At 40.2% G+C, this 25,280-nt stretch overlaps 2 protein-coding genes across 2 annotated transcripts in view; both read left to right on the forward strand.

The window, feature by feature from the left end:
- LOC309706505 (guanine nucleotide-binding protein G(i) subunit alpha-2-like) overlaps positions 1-2,591 on the forward strand; it is a 61,086-nt gene extending 58,495 nt beyond the window's left edge. The window contains exons 6-9 of the mRNA XM_082533099.1: positions 15-144; positions 317-470; positions 1,287-1,497; positions 1,599-2,591. Of these exons, the coding sequence (XP_082389225.1) occupies positions 15-144; positions 317-470; positions 1,287-1,477 (475 nt within the window). The 3' untranslated portion in view covers positions 1,478-1,497; positions 1,599-2,591. The remainder of the gene's footprint in view (positions 1-14; positions 145-316; positions 471-1,286; positions 1,498-1,598) is intronic.
- Positions 2,592-7,515: 4,924 nt separating this feature from the next.
- LOC309706286 (PAK4-inhibitor inka2-like) lies at positions 7,516-10,153 on the forward strand. The gene is made up of 3 exons (XM_082532655.1): positions 7,516-7,686; positions 7,813-7,846; positions 9,056-10,153. Exons 2-3 carry the CDS (start codon positions 7,829-7,831, stop codon positions 10,034-10,036), a joined length of 999 nt encoding a protein of 332 aa, XP_082388781.1. The 5' UTR covers positions 7,516-7,686; positions 7,813-7,828; the 3' UTR covers positions 10,037-10,153.
- The last annotated feature ends 15,127 nt before the right edge of the window (positions 10,154-25,280 follow it).

Consider the following 25,280-nt stretch of genomic DNA (forward strand, 5'->3'; position numbering starts at 1 on the left):
GTTTGTTTGTACAGGATGTTTGATGTTGGAGGCCAGCGGTCAGAAAGGAAGAAGTGGATCCACTGCTTTGAGGGAGTCACAGCCATCATCTTCTGTGTAGCCATGAGTGCTTATGATCTGGTCCTAGCTGAGGATGAAGAGATGGTGAGTAAACACTTAGAAAACAGTTGCTGAACTTCACATTGGAGTCCAGTCCCAAGAAAATGAAAAGAACTGGAAGGAGGGCCGAGGTTTCAGTGAATTCATTTCCTTTGTGTGGTCTCGTAGTGTTCTCTAATAATCTCTTTATCTCCGCATTTGTGCCCGGCCCACCCAGAACCGGATGCATGAAAGCATGAAGCTCTTTGACTCAATCTGCAACAACAAGTGGTTCACAGAGACGTCCATCATCCTGTTCCTCAACAAGAAGGACCTGTTTCAGGAGAAGATTGCTCACAGCCCTTTGACCATCTGCTTCCCTGAGTACACTGGTATGTATGACTGCCTCAGTACAAACACAATCATAAACACATTTGTCATTGTGTTTATTCTTTATAGCCCAGTGATAATGTTGCAACTGTGTAGAATGATAAACACGAAAAACCTGTTTTGAGACTTGTTTTCACTTGCCAACCTGTATTTTTCATGAAATCATGAAACAAAATCTAGCCCCAGTTTGTATTTCTTGTGCATTATCAGTCAATTCATGTGTCAGAAATGAGCAACTTTTTAGAAAACAAAATCTGAAGGTGTTTTTACAACACTTTCCCAAAATCTTCTTTAAATCTTCTGGATGCAAATTATACTCCCCTCCTCCCCACTTGCTTTCCACTAAGCCAGAAATGAGCGTACTGTTTTGGCACAAGAAAGGTGCCCCCATTTTTAATGAAAATATGAAATTTAAAAGATTCACATCGGTACAGTGTAAGCAAATGCACTCCATGTGTCCTTCCTGCTGCGTGCTCTAATCAGGAAAATCCTTCACCTGAGAACTCTTTAGAAGCAGGCAGTAAACTCTCGTCTGCTACATGTGAGAAAGGAAAAGTGCAAACAACATTCCTCGGGGTCCTTAAGTAAAACGGGGGTTTCTTTGACTTAAATGTAACAGACTGCCCATGCATAAAGGTGCAAGTTGCAACTACGTGCACAACTACAATGCAGGATAAGGAAATAATAATACTTGATTTGTAGGAATTGCTGGAAAAGAGTTGATTTGGATGAGTGCCAAGTGAAACTGTCTCTGCCTATCAGCAAAAAGATTTGACTTCTTTTCCACACTGATTAAGCTCTCCTGAAACTTTTCTCAGGCCCCAACACGTACGAGGAGGCCCAGACTTACATCCAGACCAAATTTGAGGATCTGAACAAGAAGAAGGACACCAAGGAAATCTACACCCACTTCACCTGCGCCACTGACACCAAGAACGTGCAGTTTGTGTTTGATGCCGTCACCGATGTCATCATCAAGAACAACCTGAAGGACTGTGGCCTTTTCTGAAAATCAGTCTGAGAGTCGAGGTGAGTCAAAAGAAGAAAGGACTTGAAGTCACTAAGAGCCATGTGGATTCATAAACCAAAGTGACTGAGATATTTTTGTTTGTTTTCTGTGTTTCTGTTAGGATTACTTGAACCGCTCTGACCATAGCGATGGGGGATTATACACGGATCATGAATGACTGCACTGGCCAACCACGATTTATGCTTTGATCTGCTTTTTAAAAAGACACCTAAGAGACTGAAAACCCGACGAGCCTTGCAGATTTTCAACAATTGCTGATCCAGTTGCTCGTGTTATTAACTCTTTGGGCTATGACCACAAAAATCAACATCTATTTTATTGTTTTTCTTTATTTTCAATTACTAGAGGAGGGGAAATGTTTTCTTTTGCATATATATATATATGCATTCATTTTACTTTTAGAAATTCCAATGTGCAAATTATTAACCTTTTAATCACATGATGCTTATTTTTTAAGAGCTGAAGCACAGGCATGGACATAAAATATGATTCATAAAAAAGTGCTTTTGTTATAATGTTTACATCAGTTCATCATTCATAGCAAAAAGTATATATTCTGCATGACTCAACTTGGCAAATATTAGCTCTGTAATCCACACAAAGTATGTAACATTCCAACAAAAACAAAAAAAATAGGAAAAAAAATTAAAAAGCTAAAAAAGAAAAAATGGCTTCACCTGCTGGGGGGGAAATTGTGGCTCAATTCTAAACAATATTTAAAGTATGTGTGTACCTAACATTCTTTCACTTTTATAGTATCATTTCCATGTCTGTTGCAGTATATTTGTGCCTTGACTTCTGTTTACAACCATTTCTTAGAAATGCTTTCAGAACTGTTTGACCTACTGTGCTCTGCTGCCTAGAATCTCTGAGTAGTATTGTGATTGTTAATGAGAGACAAAAATCTAATTCCGTAAAGAGGTTAGTGTTTTTGGTAAATAATAAAATGCTTTAAAAATTCCTTTATGATTTAATTTAAATAAAAGTAGACATCACCAGACTCGGTATATTGGGGTTTCCTGTCTGTTGTGTTACATTAATATTGCTGCCAGTTCATGTTTCAGGTGATAACTGAATAAAATGTTCACTGAGAGCTTTGATACTATATTTTTTTGTAAATTTGTACAGATGATTCAAACAAAGGGTTGATGGTTTTACACCAGTAAAATAACCGAAGGGTTGTTTTTAATATCATGGCTAAGCAGGTTTTGATTAGATGGTTTCAGCCACGGAGGAAGAACTAAACTCCAGTAATACATATCTTTGTGTTCATCAATGTCAATTGGACACGGTAAAAGCAAAGAATGCTCCTGGCCTTAAATTCTCCACAGATGACTGACTTTAGCATTAGAGCAGCTGATCAAAAGCTGGCAAATGTAGTGAACTGTAACACAGCTACAGTACTGTGCAAAAGTCTTGAACCACCCCCCTTTGTTTTGCTTCCAAGGTGACTAATTTGTAATTTTTCTTTTTAGGTGCGCTTGATTAAATAGTTCTCCGGGCTTTGGGGCTTTCTGGAGGTCTTTCAAAGTTTTCATTTGCACATTTGGCTGTTTTTTTTGTTTGTTTGTTTTTTTCATTCCAGTCTTTGTCACTGACTAATTTTCAGAGGATTTTTTTTAACACCGACCAATGAATTATTCAAGCAGTAAATTCAAGGTATCAACCAGTGTTGTGTCTACACAGCCAGTGGTGTTGGGGATCTTGTCAAAATTGTGACGCAATTATGAACAGAGGAAAATGCCATCAGATTTTAACCCACTGTGCAATATCATCTGGAAAGTGTCGTACTGGGATTGGCTTCTTTTTTCAGCATGACAGTGATCCCACATCTGGTAAAAGATTACCTGGTTAGAAAATATGTGTAACTATTGGTTATGGATTGGCCTCCTCAGAGCCCGGACCTCAATTACTCTGAACCAGTGTGTGCTCGTCTTGACAAAGAACAGAACAAAAGCAGCCAACATCTAAAAAATAGCTTTGAATGTCCTTCAAGTAGCCTGCAAAACATTTCCTGAAGACTACTTACAGAAATTGCAAGAAAGCTTGACTAAGAGAGCTCAGGCTGTGTTGAAAAATAAACCAAAGAATGATTTTTAAGCTTGTTGGAAGATGAACTGATGTACTGTATTTATAGGTTTCTAATCACAAAAATCGCTGCACCCATTTCCCAAACAAAATACAAAGAAACGAGGGGTTACAGTACTTTTGCACAGTAATGTGTACAACAGTCAGTGTTGGTAAACATGCATCTGTTTGGCATAAGCTACTCCTTATATTAGACCAAAAAAGACTAAAGGAGTGCTGCATTAGCCCTTTAAAACCTGAACCATGAAATAATTGCCAGAAAGCCAGGAGTTTATGGAACAGTCTGACAAATTTGTTTAAAAAATTAATTACATTTTTATTGCCATGAGTTTTCATTTTTATCGTATTTGCTACATCTGCCTTTATTTAAAAAAAAAAAAAAAAAAAAGCTGAAAAATTTATTGTTCTATTAATTTAGATTTTTCAGGGGGAAAATCTCGCTGATGTCGTAGAAGTCTCAAAAACAAAAATCTGCGTGTCTCATATAAAACACTAGGCGTTCACGGGTTAAACACAAGTGTTAAAAAGTGTTTTGCTTGTGCTTGATGTTTCTTTTCATTTACAGGAGGAAGACTTCTTAATTTGAAAGTAAGAGACCTGCTATATACAGCTTTTTATTGCTTCAATAATGTCTTCTGTTTGATGCGAGAGGCATGCACGAATTTTAAAAACACTGAGACTGCCATCTGGTGGACACATGCATATAGAGATAATAGCTGATCAACAAATATTTACAGACTATTCAACTTTTTTGGTCAGTCTCTAACAAAACTATCACCACCAAAAGCATTTAACACTGTCAGGAAACAGAAAACGTCTCGTTGCAGCTGTTCTTGCTATATAGCATATATAGTACATTTCGATTGTAGCTTCTACAGGGGAAACTATAGAAGCAGATGAGACTGTTTTGGAGAAAAGGTTTACATTGTACTTTGCAGGTCTAGAGAAATATGTTGCGTCTTAAAAACCACACAGTCAGATGCATCTACTATTTATTGAAAACTGACTGCATAAACACTTCACCACTCAGATTTTTTGATTAGCAAATGGCAGCGGCAACGTTCAGTTTACCTGGACATGAAAATGCCTGGGATATTGTTATTGTTATTGATGAGCGTGATAAGGTGGGAATAGAAAACAGCAAAAAGTTCACATTAGCTTGTGGCATACTAATAATACAGTCTTACCAAAGCTGTGACTTCCTCCTGAAATGATCCTTCAGGAGGAAATTGTGACAAAGCTTGTTAGACTTTTTATGGCCTATAAAGCACATATATAATAATACTGACATTCATAATGCTATATTGCATATTTGCATTGCTGTAGGTTTAGTAAAGGAATCTCTTATTGACAGGGGTGGTAATGTAAAAATGCTTGTTAGCTGCATGCAGAAAAATCCGCATGACCCTTTGGTACTCTTCAAGCCAGTTTCCCTTGCAAAGTATTTTCTCCAGAGGGCGCTCCAGTTCTGTTAATTGAAGACAGGGTGAAGTCTCAGGCACACAGTAGGTCCTTTAATCATCAGGTATGATGTCAAAGTCTCTGTGCAGTCACCAGTTATTTCAGTTTTATTTTAAGTGCTCATCCGTTGCAAATGCTCATATGCTACTTAATGTTGGATTGCTCCCCAACTGTCTGGATGAATCCGTCATTCAGATTTGCATAGACATCTATTCACGAAATGTAAACGGCAGGTGAGGTGTTAAATGACTGATCGGTGCATTTACATTTTGAATCTTTTGTTGTCACTCTGATCCAATGATTTACAACCAGCCAGCAGCAGGAAGAGAGATTTCCTTCCTCTTTGGGAATTATAAAGAACCACAAAATAACTGTGAACTTGTGGGCTGAACATTTATGATGGAAACAATGGCTGGGAAATTATTTGAACACGCACACACACGCACATCACCAAATCTCGACTGATCTTGACATCTTAGAGTTTGTTTTCTGGCTCTCTGACTTTTCTATGTCACACACAATAAGAGTATATATGAATCATCCTCACCCCATAAAGACCAAGAAAAGCTAACTTAACAGTGCATATTAGGCCATACAAGAATAAAATGAATGATTTTGTACCCAGAAGTGAAACAAGAAGTTCGTCTTAGCCTTTTTTAAAGAATAAAACTACACATTTCCTAAAGCTTGAAAAAAAAAAACTCTATTGTGTGTTTGTGATGTTTTATATATGACTTTAGGCCATTTTAGCAGATGTTTTGATTATTTTTATATATAGCTTTCTGTTTTAATCTGCTAAGATCAACATCTGGTTAAATTAAGTGTCCCCCTGATCTTTGAACAACAACTTTAAGCACTTGCATGTAGCTCAGGTTTAAAATAAAAGAATTTGGAAAGCCTCCAGCAGGACCTAAAAGTGAATTAAAAGTTTATCTTGTGTGCCCTGACTCAGTTACTCAAGCAGCTTCCATAATGAACATAAATCCTAAAACATTTGAGATTTGAAATGACAGGAGAAAACTGAGCATAGGCAATGGGATGACTATAATGAAGATAATAAGCAGTTCATCTCTGGTCTGATTGGGGATAGTCAGATTTGCTTAAGTATCAGCTTGTACAATAAGTCAGTCCATTAGGTATTTAGGAGAGCAGCATTGCTCTGCCTGTGCAGAAAAATAATCACAGTTCCATTTAAAGCACAGTGCAGTTAATTACTTAATTCATCCTGTAAAGTGTATGGGATGTGTGGTGGACACAGAAGGACTCTTAAGGGGAACCACTGATAATGGGAGTCTTTTGAAGTCACTAATTTTGGGGGGAAACAAATAATTCCCATTGCTAAAAGCCTGGCGTTCTTTAAAACCTACAGGTTGCACTCAGATAGTAGCCTATAAAATGAACCATTTACAGTCTTGTGAGGATTAGATTGTCAGGACAATTCACTTTTTTCTGGATGGCAGATTCAGAGCCACACACGCACACAAACACAGGTAGATAGATTCATGCACAAAGCCAAGTTTTCGTATAAATCTAACTCTGGAACAGGTAAACTGGCTCCGTTATTCTGAGGCTTGCTGTGAGCACTAATCTGCACATGAACAGTGGGCCATCAGGATCATTCCCCAAAGACCAACAACTTAATGCATGCCTTAGCCCATTGGATTTGCATACGCATTATTTTGAATGGAAGGTGGGGTGCCAAATGACTGTTGTGGTGGTGGCATGCAGTTACATTTACACTCGGGCACTTACTTTGCTTCTGAATAAATGGATGAGAGTGCAATGAGCCACCAATTGAACAAGCACCACAAAAATTAGAAGTAATCTGACAAAGAGCGCTAAGGTTTGGATTAAAACACTCATGTGGGAAAGAAAAAGGGGCTAGGAAAGGAAACACAGTGAAAAGTGTTTGATTACGTATAAATGCATCACAGGGGATATGAAGCAGTCAGTCAGTCGCAGTCAAAAAGAAAGAAAGTTTTTTTTTTACCATCTGATAAGTTAGGGGTTTGCTCTGACAAAAAAACCAGAAGCTTCTTAAAACTTCTACTATTTGCAGTTTTGTTTAGTTTGTTTTTCTGAAGCCAGAAAGCGATTTTATGATCGCATTTTCAACAAAATAAGTGAATTAAAATGAAGTAAAAGCTGAATTATTATTATTATTTCTGGGAGCGATAGAAAGAAAGACTTTTCATATCTCTCATAATCTCATAACATCATTTATAAATGCTACAGGCCCACTAAAGTAATCTCTAGGTCTGGGTTAAATCTTCCCAGGTCTTTGCGTTCAAACATTACACGACAACGGTGTTTTATGATGAAGGGTATGTTTAAAAAAATCTGAATTGAGTTGTGGGGGTGCTATTCTACAGAAGTATCTTTTTTTCTCTCCTGCTGTTTTGCAAATGAGCTCTGCGGGCATCCTGCGCCCTGATTGGCTCATTCAGACACGAGTGGTTGTAACTGGCTGCAGAGCGCGGAGCTGTAAAAGGAGGCCAAGGGGGCTGAAATTTTCACTCAGCATATCAAGCGACTGGAGCCGAAAGGGCTGACTCCTTACTGGGGACACTAAATCCCGCGACTGCTTTGAACGAATCGGGACAATTTTCTCTTAATGGGACGAAGCTGTCACGTTCAAGGTAAGCGCTGTGTAGCCTAAACTCTTGTTATTATATACTTTCATGAAGTGTTATTTATTAGTTATGAGGGGTTTCATGTCTGTGGGGCGCTGCATTAAATCCACTCCATCATTTTCTTTCTTGCAGATATAAAGTTTTACAGATGAAAGGAAAAGAGATGGTAAGTTTGCTTTATATTAATTTTATTATAAAAGTGTAAACCCCGAAACCATTGTAGTATATTCTGAATAGGCTAGTAGAGTCAGTCTTTCCACGCGTGGAACATGTTAAATCGTGGGTTTTGCACATAGCATTGGTTTCCCCTAACAATGATAAGAGTTCATTCTGTCCTCACATAAAAACAAGGTGAAGTTTAACTGTTTACCAGACATTCACTGTTTTCATCAACTGGGACGTTGCTTGATTTCCGTGATAGAACATGTTGTCCGATACTTCATATAGGCTACCTGCTGATAATCCTCCTGTGCACGTTCCTTACTTCCTTACGTTTTGTGCAGCAGCTTGCAGAGTTATGATAAAAAGCAAAATGGGGGCAGAAGGTCTTGCAACAGGGTCAAATTCTGCAGTAGACTAGGAGATGAGAGGTCATAGAGGTTCAGAGGTTACTGTATTGACAAGAATCCTGCAATTACCTTGCAGTTGTGGTGGCGGGTATTGGACTGTGTCAGGTTTCCTCCTGTACTGCTTATCCTTTCATAGGATTATGAATTAAAGTGGGTTTAAAAAAAGGAGACCCCACTTTTCCTTTTTTGCTACTCCATCACCTCTTGTTTAAGTTTGAGTGAGCCACCAGTGTCCACTGGCTGATTCTGACCAATCCGCTCCTTGAGTCAGAGAGGAAGCAGGAGTATTACCCTGGTAAAATTAATATGCAGGCATGTTGCACCCTTAAAGAGACAGGACCCCTGTAGCTAAGCCGAAATCACCTTTTTGTGTGCAGGTCGCTTCACTTTGGGCAGGACGTCTTTTTCTCTCTCTGGAATAACATTTGTCTGGGTTGTCAGTTGAATCATTTCTGAGTCAATGAAATTAGGGCGTTCACTCTAGTTGTTGGTGTGGTTCAGTGAATTAACGGACAAACATATAGCCTTTGTTTTTGAAATTGGCTTCTTGAAGAACTGCACTCTTTGAACAGCAGGTCAGCTGACCTTAAAGATTACAATAGGAAAAGATGTTCTTTCATAGGCTGAAATGTACTCCAAGCAAGTTTGAACATGTCCCAAAAGTAGTCCCTGTTCCTACCTTTACCCAGCACTCCATTTAAAAAGGATTAATGATTATCAGTCATCTTCTTTTGTTAGCTTTATTCATGCTCCATATCATATGACTTATTGCCAACTTCTTAACACTCTTTGTCTTTTCTTTGCAGCTTTGCCTAAGTGACTCCGGTGACTGCCTACGGGAGCAGATGCAGTATATGATGAGGTCACTGCAAGATTTAAAACAACCTTGGAAAAGCTGCCCTGCAGCCAGGCGCCCCCTTGCTCCCATCAGCGCTCAACTCCCAGCCTTAGTCCAACACTCGGCACTGGCACGCGCTTGTCAGCAGCGAGCTTTGCAACGGGAGCAACGCGCACGCCTGCGGATGTCTGATGCCAGCACAGCCAGTACCTACGACTCTGCCTGCTGCCTGGCGAGTCCTCTGGAAGAGGATGAGGACGACTCCAGCAGCCGGTTTGGGTTCAGGCTGAGCACGGCCTCTCCCAGCAGTCACAAGAGTCTGGAGTTTGATTCAGGCTACTCCGAGGCCTCGTGGCAGGATGATGGAGTATATCTGAGGAGGACCAGGAATGTGCGGGTGTCATCTTCAGCCTGCATGCGCACACAAAGATTGCCAAGCGGACGTATTCGCCCCAAATCCACCTCCGACGTTTGTCTGGAGACATGGACATCATTTGAGGCCAGTGACCCAGAGGACTGGACAAACTCTTTATTGACCAGAGGGCGCAACCGCCAACCTCTGGTTTTAGGTGACAACAGCTTTGCAGATCTCATACAGAACTGGATGGACTTGCCAGAATGTCCAGAGCCTACCAACCTGAAGCCAACCTCAAGGCCTAGGCTGGGAAAAGCCTTCTTCGTCAATATGAGGAGGAAACTAGTTGGACTGTCCAAGAGTGTGGAGGACAAAGTGAGGATGAGATCCACTGAATCTCAGATTAACAGAACTGACAATGCTGCAAAACGTCTGTCCTGTCCGGTTGTGGCAGCACAGTCCAAAGTTCCGTTTTTCCACCAGTCGCACGCGTGCATTAATGAGCTTGATGCGGACTTCTACCGCTTTGCAGCTCTCATGAAGTCAGGCAGCCGGCAGCCTATAATCTGCAAAAATATTATCAGCTACATCTGACATCCATTTTCGTGTGGAGCCATTTACAGACTGAACAATCCTCAGAGTCACTTTATTTTTATATGACTGTTTCCCATTTTTAATATGCTGAAAATAAAGAAGTTATAAAAACCCAAACTCTACCTGCTCTTATGTATACCTTTCATTGGTTATTTTAAATTCCCAGAGACATTTGGAACACATTCTGCCATCATTATCTCAGTTTCCTTACACTGATAATAAATCTCCACAGTCTGGTCGGTTAAAGGACGCTTTAAGCGTCCTCTCCTATAAAGCAAATGAATGTGGTTTCATTTATTTTCATTAGAAATGGGCACATGAGATGGTGGTTGTAGATGGATGGTTCAGTGTAACTGGGGTATAATAAAAAAAAAAGATAAATTGATAGCGTGTAGGAAGCGCAGAGCTATAGTCATTCCAGTACTTTGTTAGATACCATGGGACTCATGTTCTTACTCAACAAAAAGTTGAATCCATTAGAGAGGCTTTAACCAGGACAACAAAGCTATTTACAGGCCAGAATCAGAGGCTGTATCAACAGAGTGCTGTGTTCCCAATGAGGTAATTCCCCATGTGTCTGCAGTAAAAGGTGAGAGGAGGCGAAGCAGCTGGCTGCAGATGGTGCACACATTTATTCTCTTTGCTTTATGAAGAACGTCTCGCTAATAGCTCCCTGCCTCATTTAACCTGGGCTCTGCTCTTACTGTGGTCCAGCCTTACAGGTGGTACCAACTCATCCACACACTTTACTTAATGGTATACTTAATCTTGTGCTCACCAAGCAAAGGGAGAAAAATGCTGAGTGGCATATGCACCAAGATAAGCTAACAATCACTTCACCTTTGCCTTTACAAATTCACTTTGCTCATCAATTCAGAGGAGAAACTACACCAGACCATATAAAGATAAAGAATTTTCCCCCAATGGGATTTCCCATGCTCTCTGCTGCAGCCAGACTCACCAATCATGCCTGATATCAAGGACAGGGGAGGAGAGGAGAGAAAGATGGCTCTAACTGGGCGCTGTTTGTCTTGGCCTGTTTATCAAGGTCTCCTGATGGAATGTCACTGAGGGCTTACTGCTGAGCACTCACTGGGGATAAAATGAGCTCTTATCATGAAGCAGTTACAATATTCACATGATAGTTTCTAAAAGGCAGCTAAACAGAGCGTCTTTGTGAAGAGAATCTCAGCAAATCGTCTGGGTGTGCTCTTTTTCTCTGGTTCTTCCTTGAGCTCATTATATTTAAGGCGCATGTTAGTTTCCAGTGGGAATGAGAGAAAAGGACACAAGAAACAATGAATCCAACACATTAATCACCTCAATGGCATTTTGCCTACTGAACATATCCCACTACATGCAGTAGATGTGAAAGCAGGAGCATCTTTTATAGCTATTTACAGGCCAGAACCAGTTTCAGCAGATGGCTGCCCGAGCCTGATTCTTTCACACGTTTCTTCCTGTTAAACAGAGAGTTTTTCTTTCCCGCTGTTGCTAAGGGCTTGTTCATAGGGGGTCGTTTAAATGTTGGGGTTTTCTCTGTATTAGTGTAGGATCTTTACCGATCTTTACCGATGTAGCTAAGAACTATGTGTCATTACCCATCCAGCTGATTCCACTGCCTCCTTCTGAAAGCACGTAAAGGCTTTAGAGGAGCACGTTCACTGGGCACAGAGGTGAGGTTGCTTAAGGAGTAGAAGGTCCTTTTAAAATGACTCCAGTTTCAACAGAATGGCTGCCACCCACATTCTGCTTAGAGCAAGTTCAACTCTGTTACTAACAGTTGTCGTAAACAACATTCATGAACTTGGCACATGAGATGATCTGAGGCAGATCTGTTGAAGCATCGCACGCTTACAGGGTGGCCCAGTCTAACAGAGTGGACACAAAACATATTTCCTGCTAATTAAAAGTTTAGCTGGGAATTTTAGTCCTGGTCCTCACCGGGAGCTTCGGTGCCAGCATGAAATCATGTTCACGAATGTAATCATGTAATTATCACGTTATTATCACTCCTCAGCCGTGTAATTTTTTTGTGTTGCCATACACACAAGCTCATGTGAGCGCTAAAATCTACATTGTAACCAGACAATTTTGTTTTTCAGCACGGTTTGCTCTTTTAGTCTTTCTGTGCTCTCAGGGGTGGAAGTTTCTACTGCTGATGCTGGCTGGTCTGTAGGGCCAGTAATTAAACTTCTGACCATCAAATTGCAGGTAAAATCTTTGAAAGGTTACTGGCCATTTAGTGCTTGTCCTGGGCGTAGGCAGGATTATGAAAACAGTAGCTGTCCAGTAACAAGACGTAGAACAATTAGAGTCAGTAGGGCTTCTCAGTTTCCTGTAGCACCAGTGACTATTGTTTTCTGAAAATACAACAAAGGGAAAAATCTAGCAACGTACAATTTCTTTCATTTTCTTTTTAGTTCTGTTGCAGAAGAATTTTTCTAGTAATTTACTTTTCAGATAGTTTAGAACAGAGAGTTGGTGTTTTTACCTTGTACATCAAACTCCTGTTGACAGTTATGTAGATCCAAGTGAATCAGTGTTACTTGGAAATAGAAAAATTAAATAGCATAATCTGGCAATTTATTTCCATTTTACAGTGGGTAAACCCCCAGGTAACCACTACCTACCCTTGGAGTGGATCAGGAAACTTGTGTTCATGGCATCAAAATGCTGGGATATCGGATGACAGTAATATATATGACATTAATAAAACTAATGTTGATGATTTACACTGGATTCTGAAGGAATTCCAAAGGACTGACTCACTGAGCTGTTTGGGCTACCAACAGTTTCTGGATTCCATGTTTCAGAGAAACAGAAAGTGCAACATCACTGATTCCTTTAGGGGAAAAAACTTTAACTGTCTTAACTTAACTCATCAGGACTGGGACAGGAAGTCTATCTATCTATCTATCTATCTATCTATCTATCTATCTATCTATCTATCTATCTATCTATCTATCTATCTATCTATCTATCTATCTATCTATCTATCTATCTATCTATCTATCTATCTATCTATCTATCTATCTATCTATCTATCTATCTATCTATCTATCTATCTGTCTGTCTGTCTGTCTGTCTGTCTGTCTGTCTGTCTGTCTGTCGACTTGATATAGGTAATTGAAATATATATACATATATTCAGTCTAATTTCAAGTCCATGAGAACTTTTTCATCCTTTTGGTGTGTACAAACTGCATTTAGGAGTCACACAGCTGCTTTTCACAATTATAAACTGGTGTCTTAAGTTCGTGGGAATCATAACAGTTGAGATGACATGGTCTAAATATCCCAGGAGGCTTTGCATTGGTTCTCATAGCCAAATAGGGCCCCTTAGGTCAGACCCTACTTCCTCTGTTCAGTACAACACATGCCTTTGCAAGTAATCCAATGCCACTGTGTAAGAAATGCCTCATTAGGAGCTAAATTGCCACACTACTCTGTGCTTATATCTGATGGTTTAATGTTTTATCTGTAGCAGGTCAGCTTGTTTTTTGTGTGTTCCTACATGAGGCAAATATCCATCTGTATTAAACCTGTGCCAACACAAGTTTTCTCACATTTTTCCCACATAATTTCTGTGAATTTATGAACGAATTCTTGATTGCAGGAGATCAGTAAAAACAGTCCATCCATGCTATTTCTCAATTTCAGCAATATTATGAAGGATTACTCTGGGCTGTTTTGCTGTTTTTAAGGCTTGAATAAACACAAGCACCATCTCTGGAATGTGGTGGCATTTTTTTTATTTTTGCATTCTATTCTTACCTTGAAGTTGCACTACGTGTGAGCACAGACCTGCCTGAGCTTGTGTAACGTTGTGTCCTATTCACCCACGTTTGGCACAGGTACAAGATAATGGGCCACTGCAGAGCCTGTTCCATGCATATTTGCAAAGCAGAGCAGAGCCTTGGTGCCTGCCAACGTGATGTCTCCGCAGTCTGACATGGAAAAACACCACCGAAGAGGATGGAAAAAACATTAGCTTCTCTGGAGACTATTAATGGGTTTTTTAATTTTTCGCAGAACCTCACGTTTCAGCACTCCCACACAGCAGCAATTTCCCTTTCATTAAGACGGGGCCCACAGGGTCCAAAATTGCCTTTTCTAATGTCCACTTGGAAAATGTATTTGGTTTAAGACAGTGGGGCAGAAACACGTATGGTTTGTGTGTGTGTTTATATTTCTAAATAGAGGCTGGTGCTCTCTATAGATCTACAGTACAATGGAAACGGTTTTAACACGCTACCAGTAAATAACACAAAGGAGACTCTCCAAAGCATGTAGACGACGCCAAAGCCACACATTCTCAACATTCTTTCACGCTTTTGCTTTTGGAGGATGTAAGTGTGAGAGCGACTCTGGGCATTCAGAGTCCATTCACGGCCACATGACCAGTCGGGGCATTAACTCTAACATCACAGCTAAGTCAAACTTTCACTGCCAAACACAAGTATTCACACTCACACACACACAAACATTGTCACACAGTTTACCTTTGATAAAACAGGAACAGAAGGCTACAGGCAAGAAACCAGCATCCCTGCTGGAGAGCTCAGCTGAACCCAGAAACCAGAAACCACAAAGAAGACGCTCTATTTTTTGCAAAGAAAACAGTTTTTTGGATTTCTCTGCTTGAAATAACTACTGCAAACCTGTATGGAAAAACACACACTATAACCCTGATTTATGTTGTATAGCCACACATATATATACATGTATGGTCAAAAGATTTTTTATTGATCCCTGCTGGGAAATCCAGTCAGTGCATTTAATTAATGTTGAGCATTCGGAGCAGTAAGCAGCCACATGCATTGGGCAACTTCAGCTAAAAGCCAGTGCCTTGGTCAGAGACATGAAGGAGAATTACACCAACCATACAGCACCGTCTTCTAATCTTAGGGGATGATTTAACTCAGACTAATCTACATGTAGTCTTGTGTGGGTCATAACTTAAAGTGTTGTCGTGTGACTGACATACAAAGAAGAGTGAAGAAATAGGATCTCCATCTTGCCCAACTACTGCAGACACAGGATGCAACATTGCCACAAGCAGCGAGGAAGGGCTGGCTTGTGGTCAGATAAACTTTAAGAGTGCAGAGAGACAAGAAGAAGCAATGGAAGAAACATTCATCCTGCACTTATGAAGAAGAAAGAGAAGGCAAGGAGCAAAATGCTAATGAGGAGTTAAATACAGGAATAAATGAGAGTTTTGTCAAGCAAGCTGCAATGAAAAGCCCAGCTATGGAAGCAAGAAGTGTCTGGATGTGAGAAAAGTAATTAGGATGCGAGCCCGATCAGACAATCGGTCATTCTGTTGAGCAGGAAACTGGGGTCAGAAGAGCGACCTTGATAAGTTGTCTTCCTGTGGCGCTCCACAGCATGGTCTCGCCACTAACTGTCCCTCTACAGCTCTGGATTGAAAACCCTCATTGGATGGTTGCACAATGGAGTCCTTCTCCAGTCTTAAGATGTGCTACACTGATGAGACAAACAGAAAGCAGACATTGTGTGGTCTCAAAGATCTCTCAGTCTCCCGCTTCCTCCCACTCTTCTTAGTTTTCTTCCTCTGACATTTTTACTTCCTGCTGACATCCTCCGACTCATCCTCATTCTTCGATTCTCCATTCAGAATTCACTTTTAATCGAAATAAAATTTGCCGTCACTCCCCCCCCCCCCCCCCCTCCCTCACCCCAGCCCCCTGCAGGTATTTGTTAGTAAGATGTGATATTTGTTTGTGCGGACTGTGCATCGTTGTTCGGCTGAACCAGTTGGTCATGGCAGGTTTGCTCTCATACTGTTTTGGTTATGGATAATTTGTTATGATGGCTGAACTTATTTAGTGACCTCTTGTCCTGATATATGCCAGAGCAGGCCGAGTGTAAATAGAAATGTTGAGAAAAATGAGAGAAAATGTCCGGGGGGTGGGTTCACACAGTCACACACAAGTAGTGATCGTGGCACTTCACGGGCTGTTTGTTTACATTTTCAAAGATTTATTTCTAATACGATGGAGTAAAGATACACTGTGGATGACTGAACGCTAACCCCACTGTTAACCTCATTTTGAAAGAATCTGGCCATCTTGGACCACTTTAACCAACATGGGCTCCATCCATTAAAAACAGATGCTGATGCATTCAAGGAGCTTCGCCGGTTTCCTTTGAAACTGCTCCACCACTCTCTGTAAGACCATAGGTGAGGTAGATGCCATTTTACAGAAGTTGACAAAGGCCACTCAGATAACAGCTTTACATAACCCAAACTCAAATCATGTGTCATAGAGGATCAGCTGGATTGAACGGGGGTATAAGTGTGCGTCATCATGTGGTTGTTGAGCGTCAGACTCTAAAGTAATACAATCATGTGAGAGACCAGATGCCTACCTTTTAGATGTAGTAAATAATACAAAACATTGTTCAAGGTTCATAGAAGCAAAGCTAATTTTCTTGCACATCCTATTTGCAACCTCTATTTATGTTATATATATAAAATATTTCCTCTTTTTAAAGGGGATAGTTTGACATTTTGTAATATATATAGTTCACTTTTTTACCACAATGATTGATACAACTTTTCTGTCTATCAATTGCAGGTAAATCTACCGTCCTTGAGTCCTTGAGTAATAACACTGACTGACAGCAGTGTTCACATTACCCTATGGAGCTGCATGGAAGAACGCAGATGTTCCACATTGTTGAAAATTAAATTGTCTTTAATCAGCCAGACTTCAAAATCCATGAGATGTCTGATTGATCCCATGTGAGAATAGTGCTGATAACTGTCCCTGGAATTCAAGTGTGCAGTGGAACTACTCTTGCAGACCAGAGTCATGCTGTATTTTAATATATATATATATTTGATCTTTAACATTGTTTTTGCACTTCTCCCTTTCACTTGTCAACCAATAAGTATTTGCGCTACGCTTGGTCGAGCTGGGTGCTGTTGGGTTTTTGAAGGACTACATGGGAGCATGTTTGCGTTGGTTGAAAACCCCTCTCCGCAGGCTCTCTGTAGGCAATTACCTATGCAAACAGACAAAGCTCTGTTACCTTAAAACAAGCATTACCATGAAAGTGTTTGAGGACTGTCCACTCCAGGAACTGCACTTTTTGGCAAGCTACCTATCAGCACCACTACAGTTTAAAAAATTATATCTCTATCCTTTATCTATATAGAAACAAAAGTTTCCACACCACATTATGATAGCTGATGACTGCTGACAGCAGCTTCAGAATTTTTAGTAAGTAAATTTAAAAAAGAGACTTCTATGTTTCGCATAAGTATGGTAGAACCCATAAAGCTCGCTAACCTGATTCTACATTTGCAGATAATGTATTTTAGGCAGCTTTACATTCAGAAAGCTAGGTCGTTAGCTAGCACATGACTGTTTAGTAAATTCGTTATAATGTCATAGCTATATTTGAAAAGTAAAATCCCCTGTCTGGCGGAGCAGCGCGTTCTCCTTGTGGCCCCTGTGTCAACACAGGCCAGAGGAGGTGGGCTACTGCAGCAGATGGCTGCCCGCCGCACCTGGACTACTGTTGATTTTAAACAAAGCTGTCAGTCCTAATGCGGACCGCGTGACTGGGTGAACGCTTCAGTACGACTGATGGAGTCAAATATTAAACTCAGAGCCCCCCACAGCCCCCAAGAATCTCTCACATCTCTCTCCCACTCAGCTGATACCTACATCCTGTTCATTTACATGTATTTGGCACTCATCACTGTAAAGCTACATTTGTTCTCAAGCTATTTTCCTTTGGCCTTAAACTTCAATGGTTGACTGTTATTATCATTTAATGTGTATTCATTTGATAAACCCATCTACATTGTATGATTTCACATTAAAAACCAGACTCAGTTTTTGACTTTCCACCTCTCCGCTGCTACAGAATAACAAATGTTTAAAGTTTTTCTTTCTTTGCCTTTTCACTGATTTTCAGTCCAGTCCTTGCACCTAACCATCTTTAGAGGGATTGTTTTTCTTGTTTGTTAAGTCTCTTAACACTGACCTATGAATCATTTAGGCATAAAAAAGGGCGCCTAACTCCAGGGATGAACCTGTGTTGTTGTCTACACACAACAGACAACTGAGCAACTTTCAAGCTCATTAGAATGAGTTGTTTTATGGCTTATACAGTGCATTTCCGTGTTTTGCTTGCACGTTTTAAACCAATCAATCTCTTCAATCTCCTCTTTCTCTCCTTACCAGGAAACCACGAGGAAAAGCGAGGTAGCTGAAGACGTTTGCACATTGCTGTACATTTGTCAACAACAACCACTGTCACGGTTTAATAACCAGAATTTCAAGCTGTGGCTGTCTTTGCCTTAGAATTTAGACGGGATCGGTTAGTTGAGTCAACGGTGTACAAAAAAAACCAAGACAGGTTAGGTGACACGTTATGAAAGAACTTTAACAGTTTAGTTTGTGTGGAGTTACTCAAAAGAATGATCACTTTCATTTTTACCCAGCTTTAGTTTGTAAATGGACTGCAAAGAGGGATCAATTACATAAACCAGATACTTTAATGAGAGTCACATTTTGATGAAAGAAGACAGTAGCACATAGTCATGGGGTAACCTCTGCAGGCTAATTTGATGGAGAAATTAACCCGGTCGGGATAGACTATCATATGATCACAACCTCGAGTACAGTCCAACACAATCCTCACATCATGAGAATGTAATATGTGCTTTATTGAGTTTACCCAGTAATGTCTGGTGACAAATTTGTCAATTATAATATGGTGCCAAAGCAGGTCATTGCTCAGCACTAGGAAATTAAGTTGTAATATTCAGCCGCCATTCAATTTTTAGCGGGAAGAAAAAACAGGTGTTGCCTGTAAAATCAGAAATATTCTGGATATCCAAAGACCTAAAGGCCTCTCAACCAACCGCCACTGCAGATCAGCCTTGAAGCAACTTTCTGTCCCTCCTTTACCTGTTGCCACTCCCTTTGTCGCTTAGAAAGGATGTGAACGGCAGGATTTGGATGATGAGTCAGGAAATGGGATGGATCACTGTTACACGCAAGGGAGTGCAATATGGGAACTCTCGAGAGCTCCTTCAACCGGCTAAACCAGCCCAGTAGTAGAAGGAAAAAACAAGCTGGATGGAACTTGGGAAAAACTTACCAGCATTCGTCACATGAAAAGTTTGATGGACTGGAGTAGGTGAACATCCGCGTTCTCCTGCCAATAATCCTGTTTCTGTCCCTGTAGTGACATTCTAGTGAAATTCCTCAGAAAAGCCTCAACTGGCTCACCTTGAACTTTTGCTTTATGCTTTTAATTTCCTCCTGACTTATGTAGTTTGATGCTTTTGCTGTTGTTGTTGTTGTTTAACCTTTCTTGGGTATAAAAACCAAAAAATTAACCCCACCAACATTTCTCTCAGCTAAAGTTGTCCCTTTAACTTTAGTGCTAATCACAGAGTTGCTGGTACGCTAACGAGTGCTTGTCAGCAACAGTTGTAATAATTTTCTGGCTAAGGTTTAAATAATACATTTACAGAGATGGAAAATTACCTGAAACTCATTGATTCATAACTGATCAAATGCTACTTTGTTTACAATACATATGATCACTCTGAAGTGTCTTTGTGCTTTTCAGTTCTGCTTTGTGTTCATAGGTAAACACTAGATAAAAGATGATATGTGTGTCCTCATTGAGAAAGGGGATTTAATGTAACTTAAGTAATGAGTAGTGTAATGAATTACATTCGCCGGCAAGTAATTAAGAAATATATTGCATACCTTTTAAGAAAACTAGCAATTAATGTGTTATACATTACTTTTTTTGTGTTAAACAACCAGTATTACGGGCTACCCTCAGTTCTTGTAATGACTTTTGTAACAAAGTGAAACCAGAGGTTATACAGACACATGGCAACACTTTTGTGAGTCTATAAGCTGTTGTCCTTTTGGAGGACAGAGTCTATCTCTATAGCCTGTGGCTCCCCATATAAAAACACACCAAAGCAGCACCTAACAGTAACCCTAATCCTAATCAAAGCTTAAACTGGGCACTAATTTAACTCAAAACCATGTCTAAAACCTACAACCTGCCTTAGAGTAGATGCGATGAAGTGAGAGGTGGCCAGATGTCCTCACTTTCCCCAAATGCCCTCACTGTGCTGGTGAAAAGCTCAAAATGGCCCTCATACAATTAGCTGCACAGGGACACACAGAGGTAATAAGCTTGTGATGTCGACCACTTTATGACCGGGGCGTTCATGGTGACCTGAGGCACCGCAGCGTCTGTATAGCTGCGGGGCGGACCAGTACACAGTACAGCCACTTTTACATCACAGGCTGACCACTGTGTTGCTAATTACTGTGTCACTGAGCTCTGTCACCTCTGTGGCCCCTCGTGACTAGTGATGATCCATCCTACTCGCCGACATCGACCCTCCCCCAAACACATGATGCACGATCATCTTTGCCTTGGCAAAATAATAAAAGGACCTGAGGAATGATGAAAGGGAAAAGCCCCCTCCCCACCAACACACATACTTTTATATTCCATCTATCTATGGACTCACTCATAGTTTTCTGCATAATAAAATTGACATAATTTCTTGAACATTTCTGTTTTGTTTTCTGCCATTTCACCGCCTGTATTTGAATACAAACTTACATCAGCAACACTAGTGCAAATAAACCTCAGCTAATGCCTGTATTTACACAGTGAAATCAGGCAGTGCTCTTGGCTAACTTTAAGCAATACATTGCTCTGCAAGGCTGTTTCTCTTGGTGCAGATAAAACACACTGAGGCAGCATCAGCTATCCTTGTAAACCTACAAGCATGCTGTGTTTTTACCTAAATTAGGTGAAATCGGGAGACAAATGGGCTTTCCTGGTTCCATGGATATTTTTTTTTGTGATGTGCTGAGTGTGCACTTACTGCTGCAACATAATAATTATCCGTGTGTTTATTCAATGAAACAGTTCAAACATTTGTGAAATCATTTCCTTATCTGATGTCTTGGTGAGAGTTAAATGAGAAGATTGTTGCTACATTATATCTGTATGTAAGTGTAAAACTCTGGCTTACATACTTTTTTCTTAGTATAAACTTGCAAAGAAGGAAATATATAAATAAAGATTAAACAATAATGTGGAAATCTCAGATTGTAGGAAAAAGTTGAACATGAACTATGACATGAGTCAAATTGTGGCCCACCGTTTTAAAAAACTTGAGCTAGCATTAGTTTTTTTATTGGAACCCAAAATGGGATGTTAATGGGATTGGCTATGAAAAAAAAGCCTCAAACCAACATGAAATTACTAAAGAACCTGAGCTCCAGTCATCCCATTAGCTGGACTTTCTTCTCTTTGCAGCAATGCCAAGTTGTCTTCTTTGAGTCTTGGTTTTTATGCTAAGCTAAGCTAACTGGCTTTTGGATGTTGCCATATATTATTATATATTCAGTGACTTATACGAGTGGCTATGTCTTAAACTTTCACAGTTTTACCTTTTAAACCTTTGTCTTTTATTAAGGACAAATGAAAATGTTTAAAATAAGCTGTATTCAGTATGAATGAATTTAGAATTTTGGCTTCTTCTGCTGCTGCTTCTTTTTTCTCTTTTGCTTTTAATCATGTACTTTTTTTAACCCCACTATGGGCTGAGCGAGTTGCTCCATAATGTAAAGCTTTACACACTTGCCCAACAAGCAAATGATGATATACCACAGGGCAAATGTGAAACCAGAGTGAAATATGAGGTGCACGTGGGGCACAGCACCTGTGGGTCTATACCCACAGTGGCCATACAAGATGGTATGTTTGCTGGGCAGCAAGCAACAATCTGTGCAACAATATTTCAAAAGGACAGACAAAAACCTTTCGGGATTTTTGTCTCTCTCATAGAGTTCATTGCATTTATAAAGAATTACTTGACTACAGAGTGAAACTATTGTTCCCAAGCTAGATTTTATTTTTTGGATTATGCTACTTGTTTTAATTTGCTTTTGTAACCTTGTAAATGGTGTACCTTCTCAGACCGGTCTCCTTTGGAAACAGACTCTCAAGGGATTTCCTGGTTAAATAAAAGTTAAATAAAAGAAATAAATAGATAAAATGAAAAACAAAAATATAATACAAAAAAGTAATTTTGCCGGTCTAGTCTATTTAAAGTGCATAAATGAAAACTGACTGAGACTGAGCCCTGTACGTGACAATGAGCTGTTGACACCTTCTCTGGTAACCCTGAAGCGACGCCAAAGTTGCTGGCTCTAGAAATTAATTACACATAAACATGCAGAGAGAGCATGTGCGCACTGTGATGAGCCGGAGCCTTAATTTGCTTGAGTCATTTCAACTGTCACATGACACGTGACTTGTTGTTTGGGAAGAAGCAAACATTTGCTTAGTCAGTCACACTGCACCGTGACACAGCTGTGAAGCCAAGAGGTGATAATAAATGTTAAATCTCTTTAGCATAAGGATAATTAAAAATTAAAGATTGGGGGACAGGCTGTTTTTCTTTTTCTGCAGCGCCTCACTGTCAGCATTAGACAAATAAGAAACCACATGATCATCACAAGGATACATGTGCATCATCTGCAGTGGGAGCAGTCTGAAGTGCTGCCATTGATTAGATGCTAATGCTATTATCAACATGGCACGTGAAACCGTCCTCCATCAGCTGAAAGAGGTGAACACTGTGCTCCTTTGTGCACAGCTGCCTTCTGCACATGCACTCTCCTAATAGGGTTGATGTGATCATCAGCCCCCCTGACTCTTCAGCCACGTTCTGCTTCTGTAGCACAGCAGGCAGCAGCGGGGTGGTGATCCTCCAGTGCTGACTTCAGACGCCACTATGAATGACAGAGAGCTTTCATGTCACATCATCAGACCACACCAGACTGTAGTCTGTCTTTCTCACATTCTCATATTCCCGTCTTCTTTTTCATCTTTTACTTTCCCTTTTCTATGAGCTCAGGCTCTCCCTCCTCCAGAACAGACACAAAGCTACACCACAGAATGTCTCGTAATAAGCTCTTCATGCTGGTTTCTGACAGCTAAATTATGTTCTGGGCAATCCCTGTTCTTACTCCTGGTGGATGGAGCATCACTCTCACTAAGTTGATGGTCAATTTATTTAAAAAAAAAAAGAGAAGAAAAAAAAGTTTTTTCAGAGGGCTTTTCGTGCTTTTTTCCCTGCATTTTTTTGCACTCAAGTCAATAATTAGAAGTGGGTCAGGTCATGTCACAATCCTACTGACTTTCACTGTTTTCTTAGGTTTTTGAACATTTGTCATATTTCAATGTTTCAGATACTCAAACTGATAATAATTTTGGACAAAGTTAACCTGAGCAATACAAAATGCAGTTTTAAATGATGATTTGTTTTATAAGGGGGAGAAAAACTATCCAAAACTACCTGCTCGTGTGTGAAAAGTAAATTCCCCCTAAATCTAATAACTGGTTTTGCCACACTTGGCATCAAAAGCTGCAATCTTTCAGTCTTTCATGTCACTGTGATGGAATTTTATCCCGCTCTTATTTGCAGAATTGTTTCAATTCAACCATTATTAAGGCATGATATTAATGCAATGCACACAATCCAAGGATGTAGTTGTGATAATCCAAAGCAGAAGTGTCTTATACCTGGAAAAGTCTTTTCATTTGCAGGAGTGTTTCATGTTGTGACTTTCTACAGATTACTGTCAGGCCCATCTTTCATGCACTTTTAAGCTTCAGTGAAAGACTGCATTGAAGACTTTGTTAGGTGGAACATCTGGTTTGGGGTGATGCTCTTTGGTCTTTAATGGCCCCTGCGAGAAGCCACATCAGTGGCAGGGATGATAAATCTGAACAATGAGGGAGCCAGTAAAGCAGACAGCAGGGGTTCCATGGTACAGGCTACAGGAAGTGTGGCTCCTTTTGACCTCTGAACCCAGAGGTGATGTGTGCCCTTCAGTCTGCTCTCTGTACTCGGATCTCTGACGCCTCACATGCTACATGGTACAGTCCAGTGTCTACACAGCACATACTGTGTTATAGTTCAAGAAAAACTGAGAGAATACAGATTCTCAAAGATTCTTAAAATAACCCAGTCAGTTTAAATGGTTTTTAATTGGTTCATTGGTTCATCTACCTAAGATTTTTTCTCTTCATCAAGAGCAATAAATCAGATTGAAACAAAATAAACGGTAGATTTAGAATGCATATATGGAAACATATAAGGATATATACATATATTTTCATCCTTATATATATTCAGCGTGAAGATCTGATCTTACCACACTGAAACAGTTTGTTTTGCAATGTTTACAGATCAGTATAGCCTACCAGATTATAGCAGATCTGTCGAAGATCTTTTATAAACATGTTTTATCCTCTTTGTTTAGACTGTACAAAAACTAGAGTAGTGGGAAACATCACAGTGACAGCAAGACCGCAGGAAGTTATTGCAATGAGCCAAGATATAGTGCCACTCAAACTCCGCAATGGAATCACACAATTACACATTTCATTTAGTTTAATTGCACAGTAACGTAACAGGTGAGCATACTGGTTGTGCATTAGAGGTTCTGGTAGATGGTCGGTTCATGGCCAAGCTATTCCCTTTGTGTGTTTTTGTCGAACTAACTTTCTTCTGTTTTCAGATATGAGTGATTAACCGAGTGTTCATCTTTACTCCTCGGTCGGTGCCTTTCAGTAAACAACACTTACTTGTTAAGGACAAAGAGACAATTAGATTTTACAACAGCCTGGCACTTTGCTATAGTGGCTGACAGTTGTAGGCATGAAACTTCTCTCAATTAGCACCGAGCAGATGTCATGGTTGCTGAAAAAGATCAATAAGGTCAGTTGTGACAGACTAGTCCCAAGTGTGGCCTGCTACTTTACAAAAGAGGCTACTGCAGACCACTGGGACTGTTAACAACCTGAAAGTAAGTGTGGCACAAGAGCACAAGAGCAGAGGAAAACAAAGACACAAGAGTCCACTCAAACTAAAAGACGCCTGCACTATGCTGCACATACTGACCTCCTGGACCCTGAAGGCTGCTCACTGTCTGCTGCTCTGGAGGACATGAAATGCCGCAGCCCAACAAACTGATGAGCCAGGCCTATATAAGGAGATACTAAAAAAAGCACTGAAAGCTGCTGAGTTTAAACAGTGTACTTACCTTCTGCTAGTCCTCCCTATGGGCAGACGTTTACAGCAGCTTGTCTAAACAATAGCAAGTGAGGCGGATGTGGAGACGAAGGGTTATAC

Source organism: Aulonocara stuartgranti (assembly GCF_965226115.1).
Source record: "Aulonocara stuartgranti genome assembly, chromosome: 5".
Lineage (NCBI taxonomy): Eukaryota > Metazoa > Chordata > Actinopteri > Cichliformes > Cichlidae > Aulonocara > Aulonocara stuartgranti.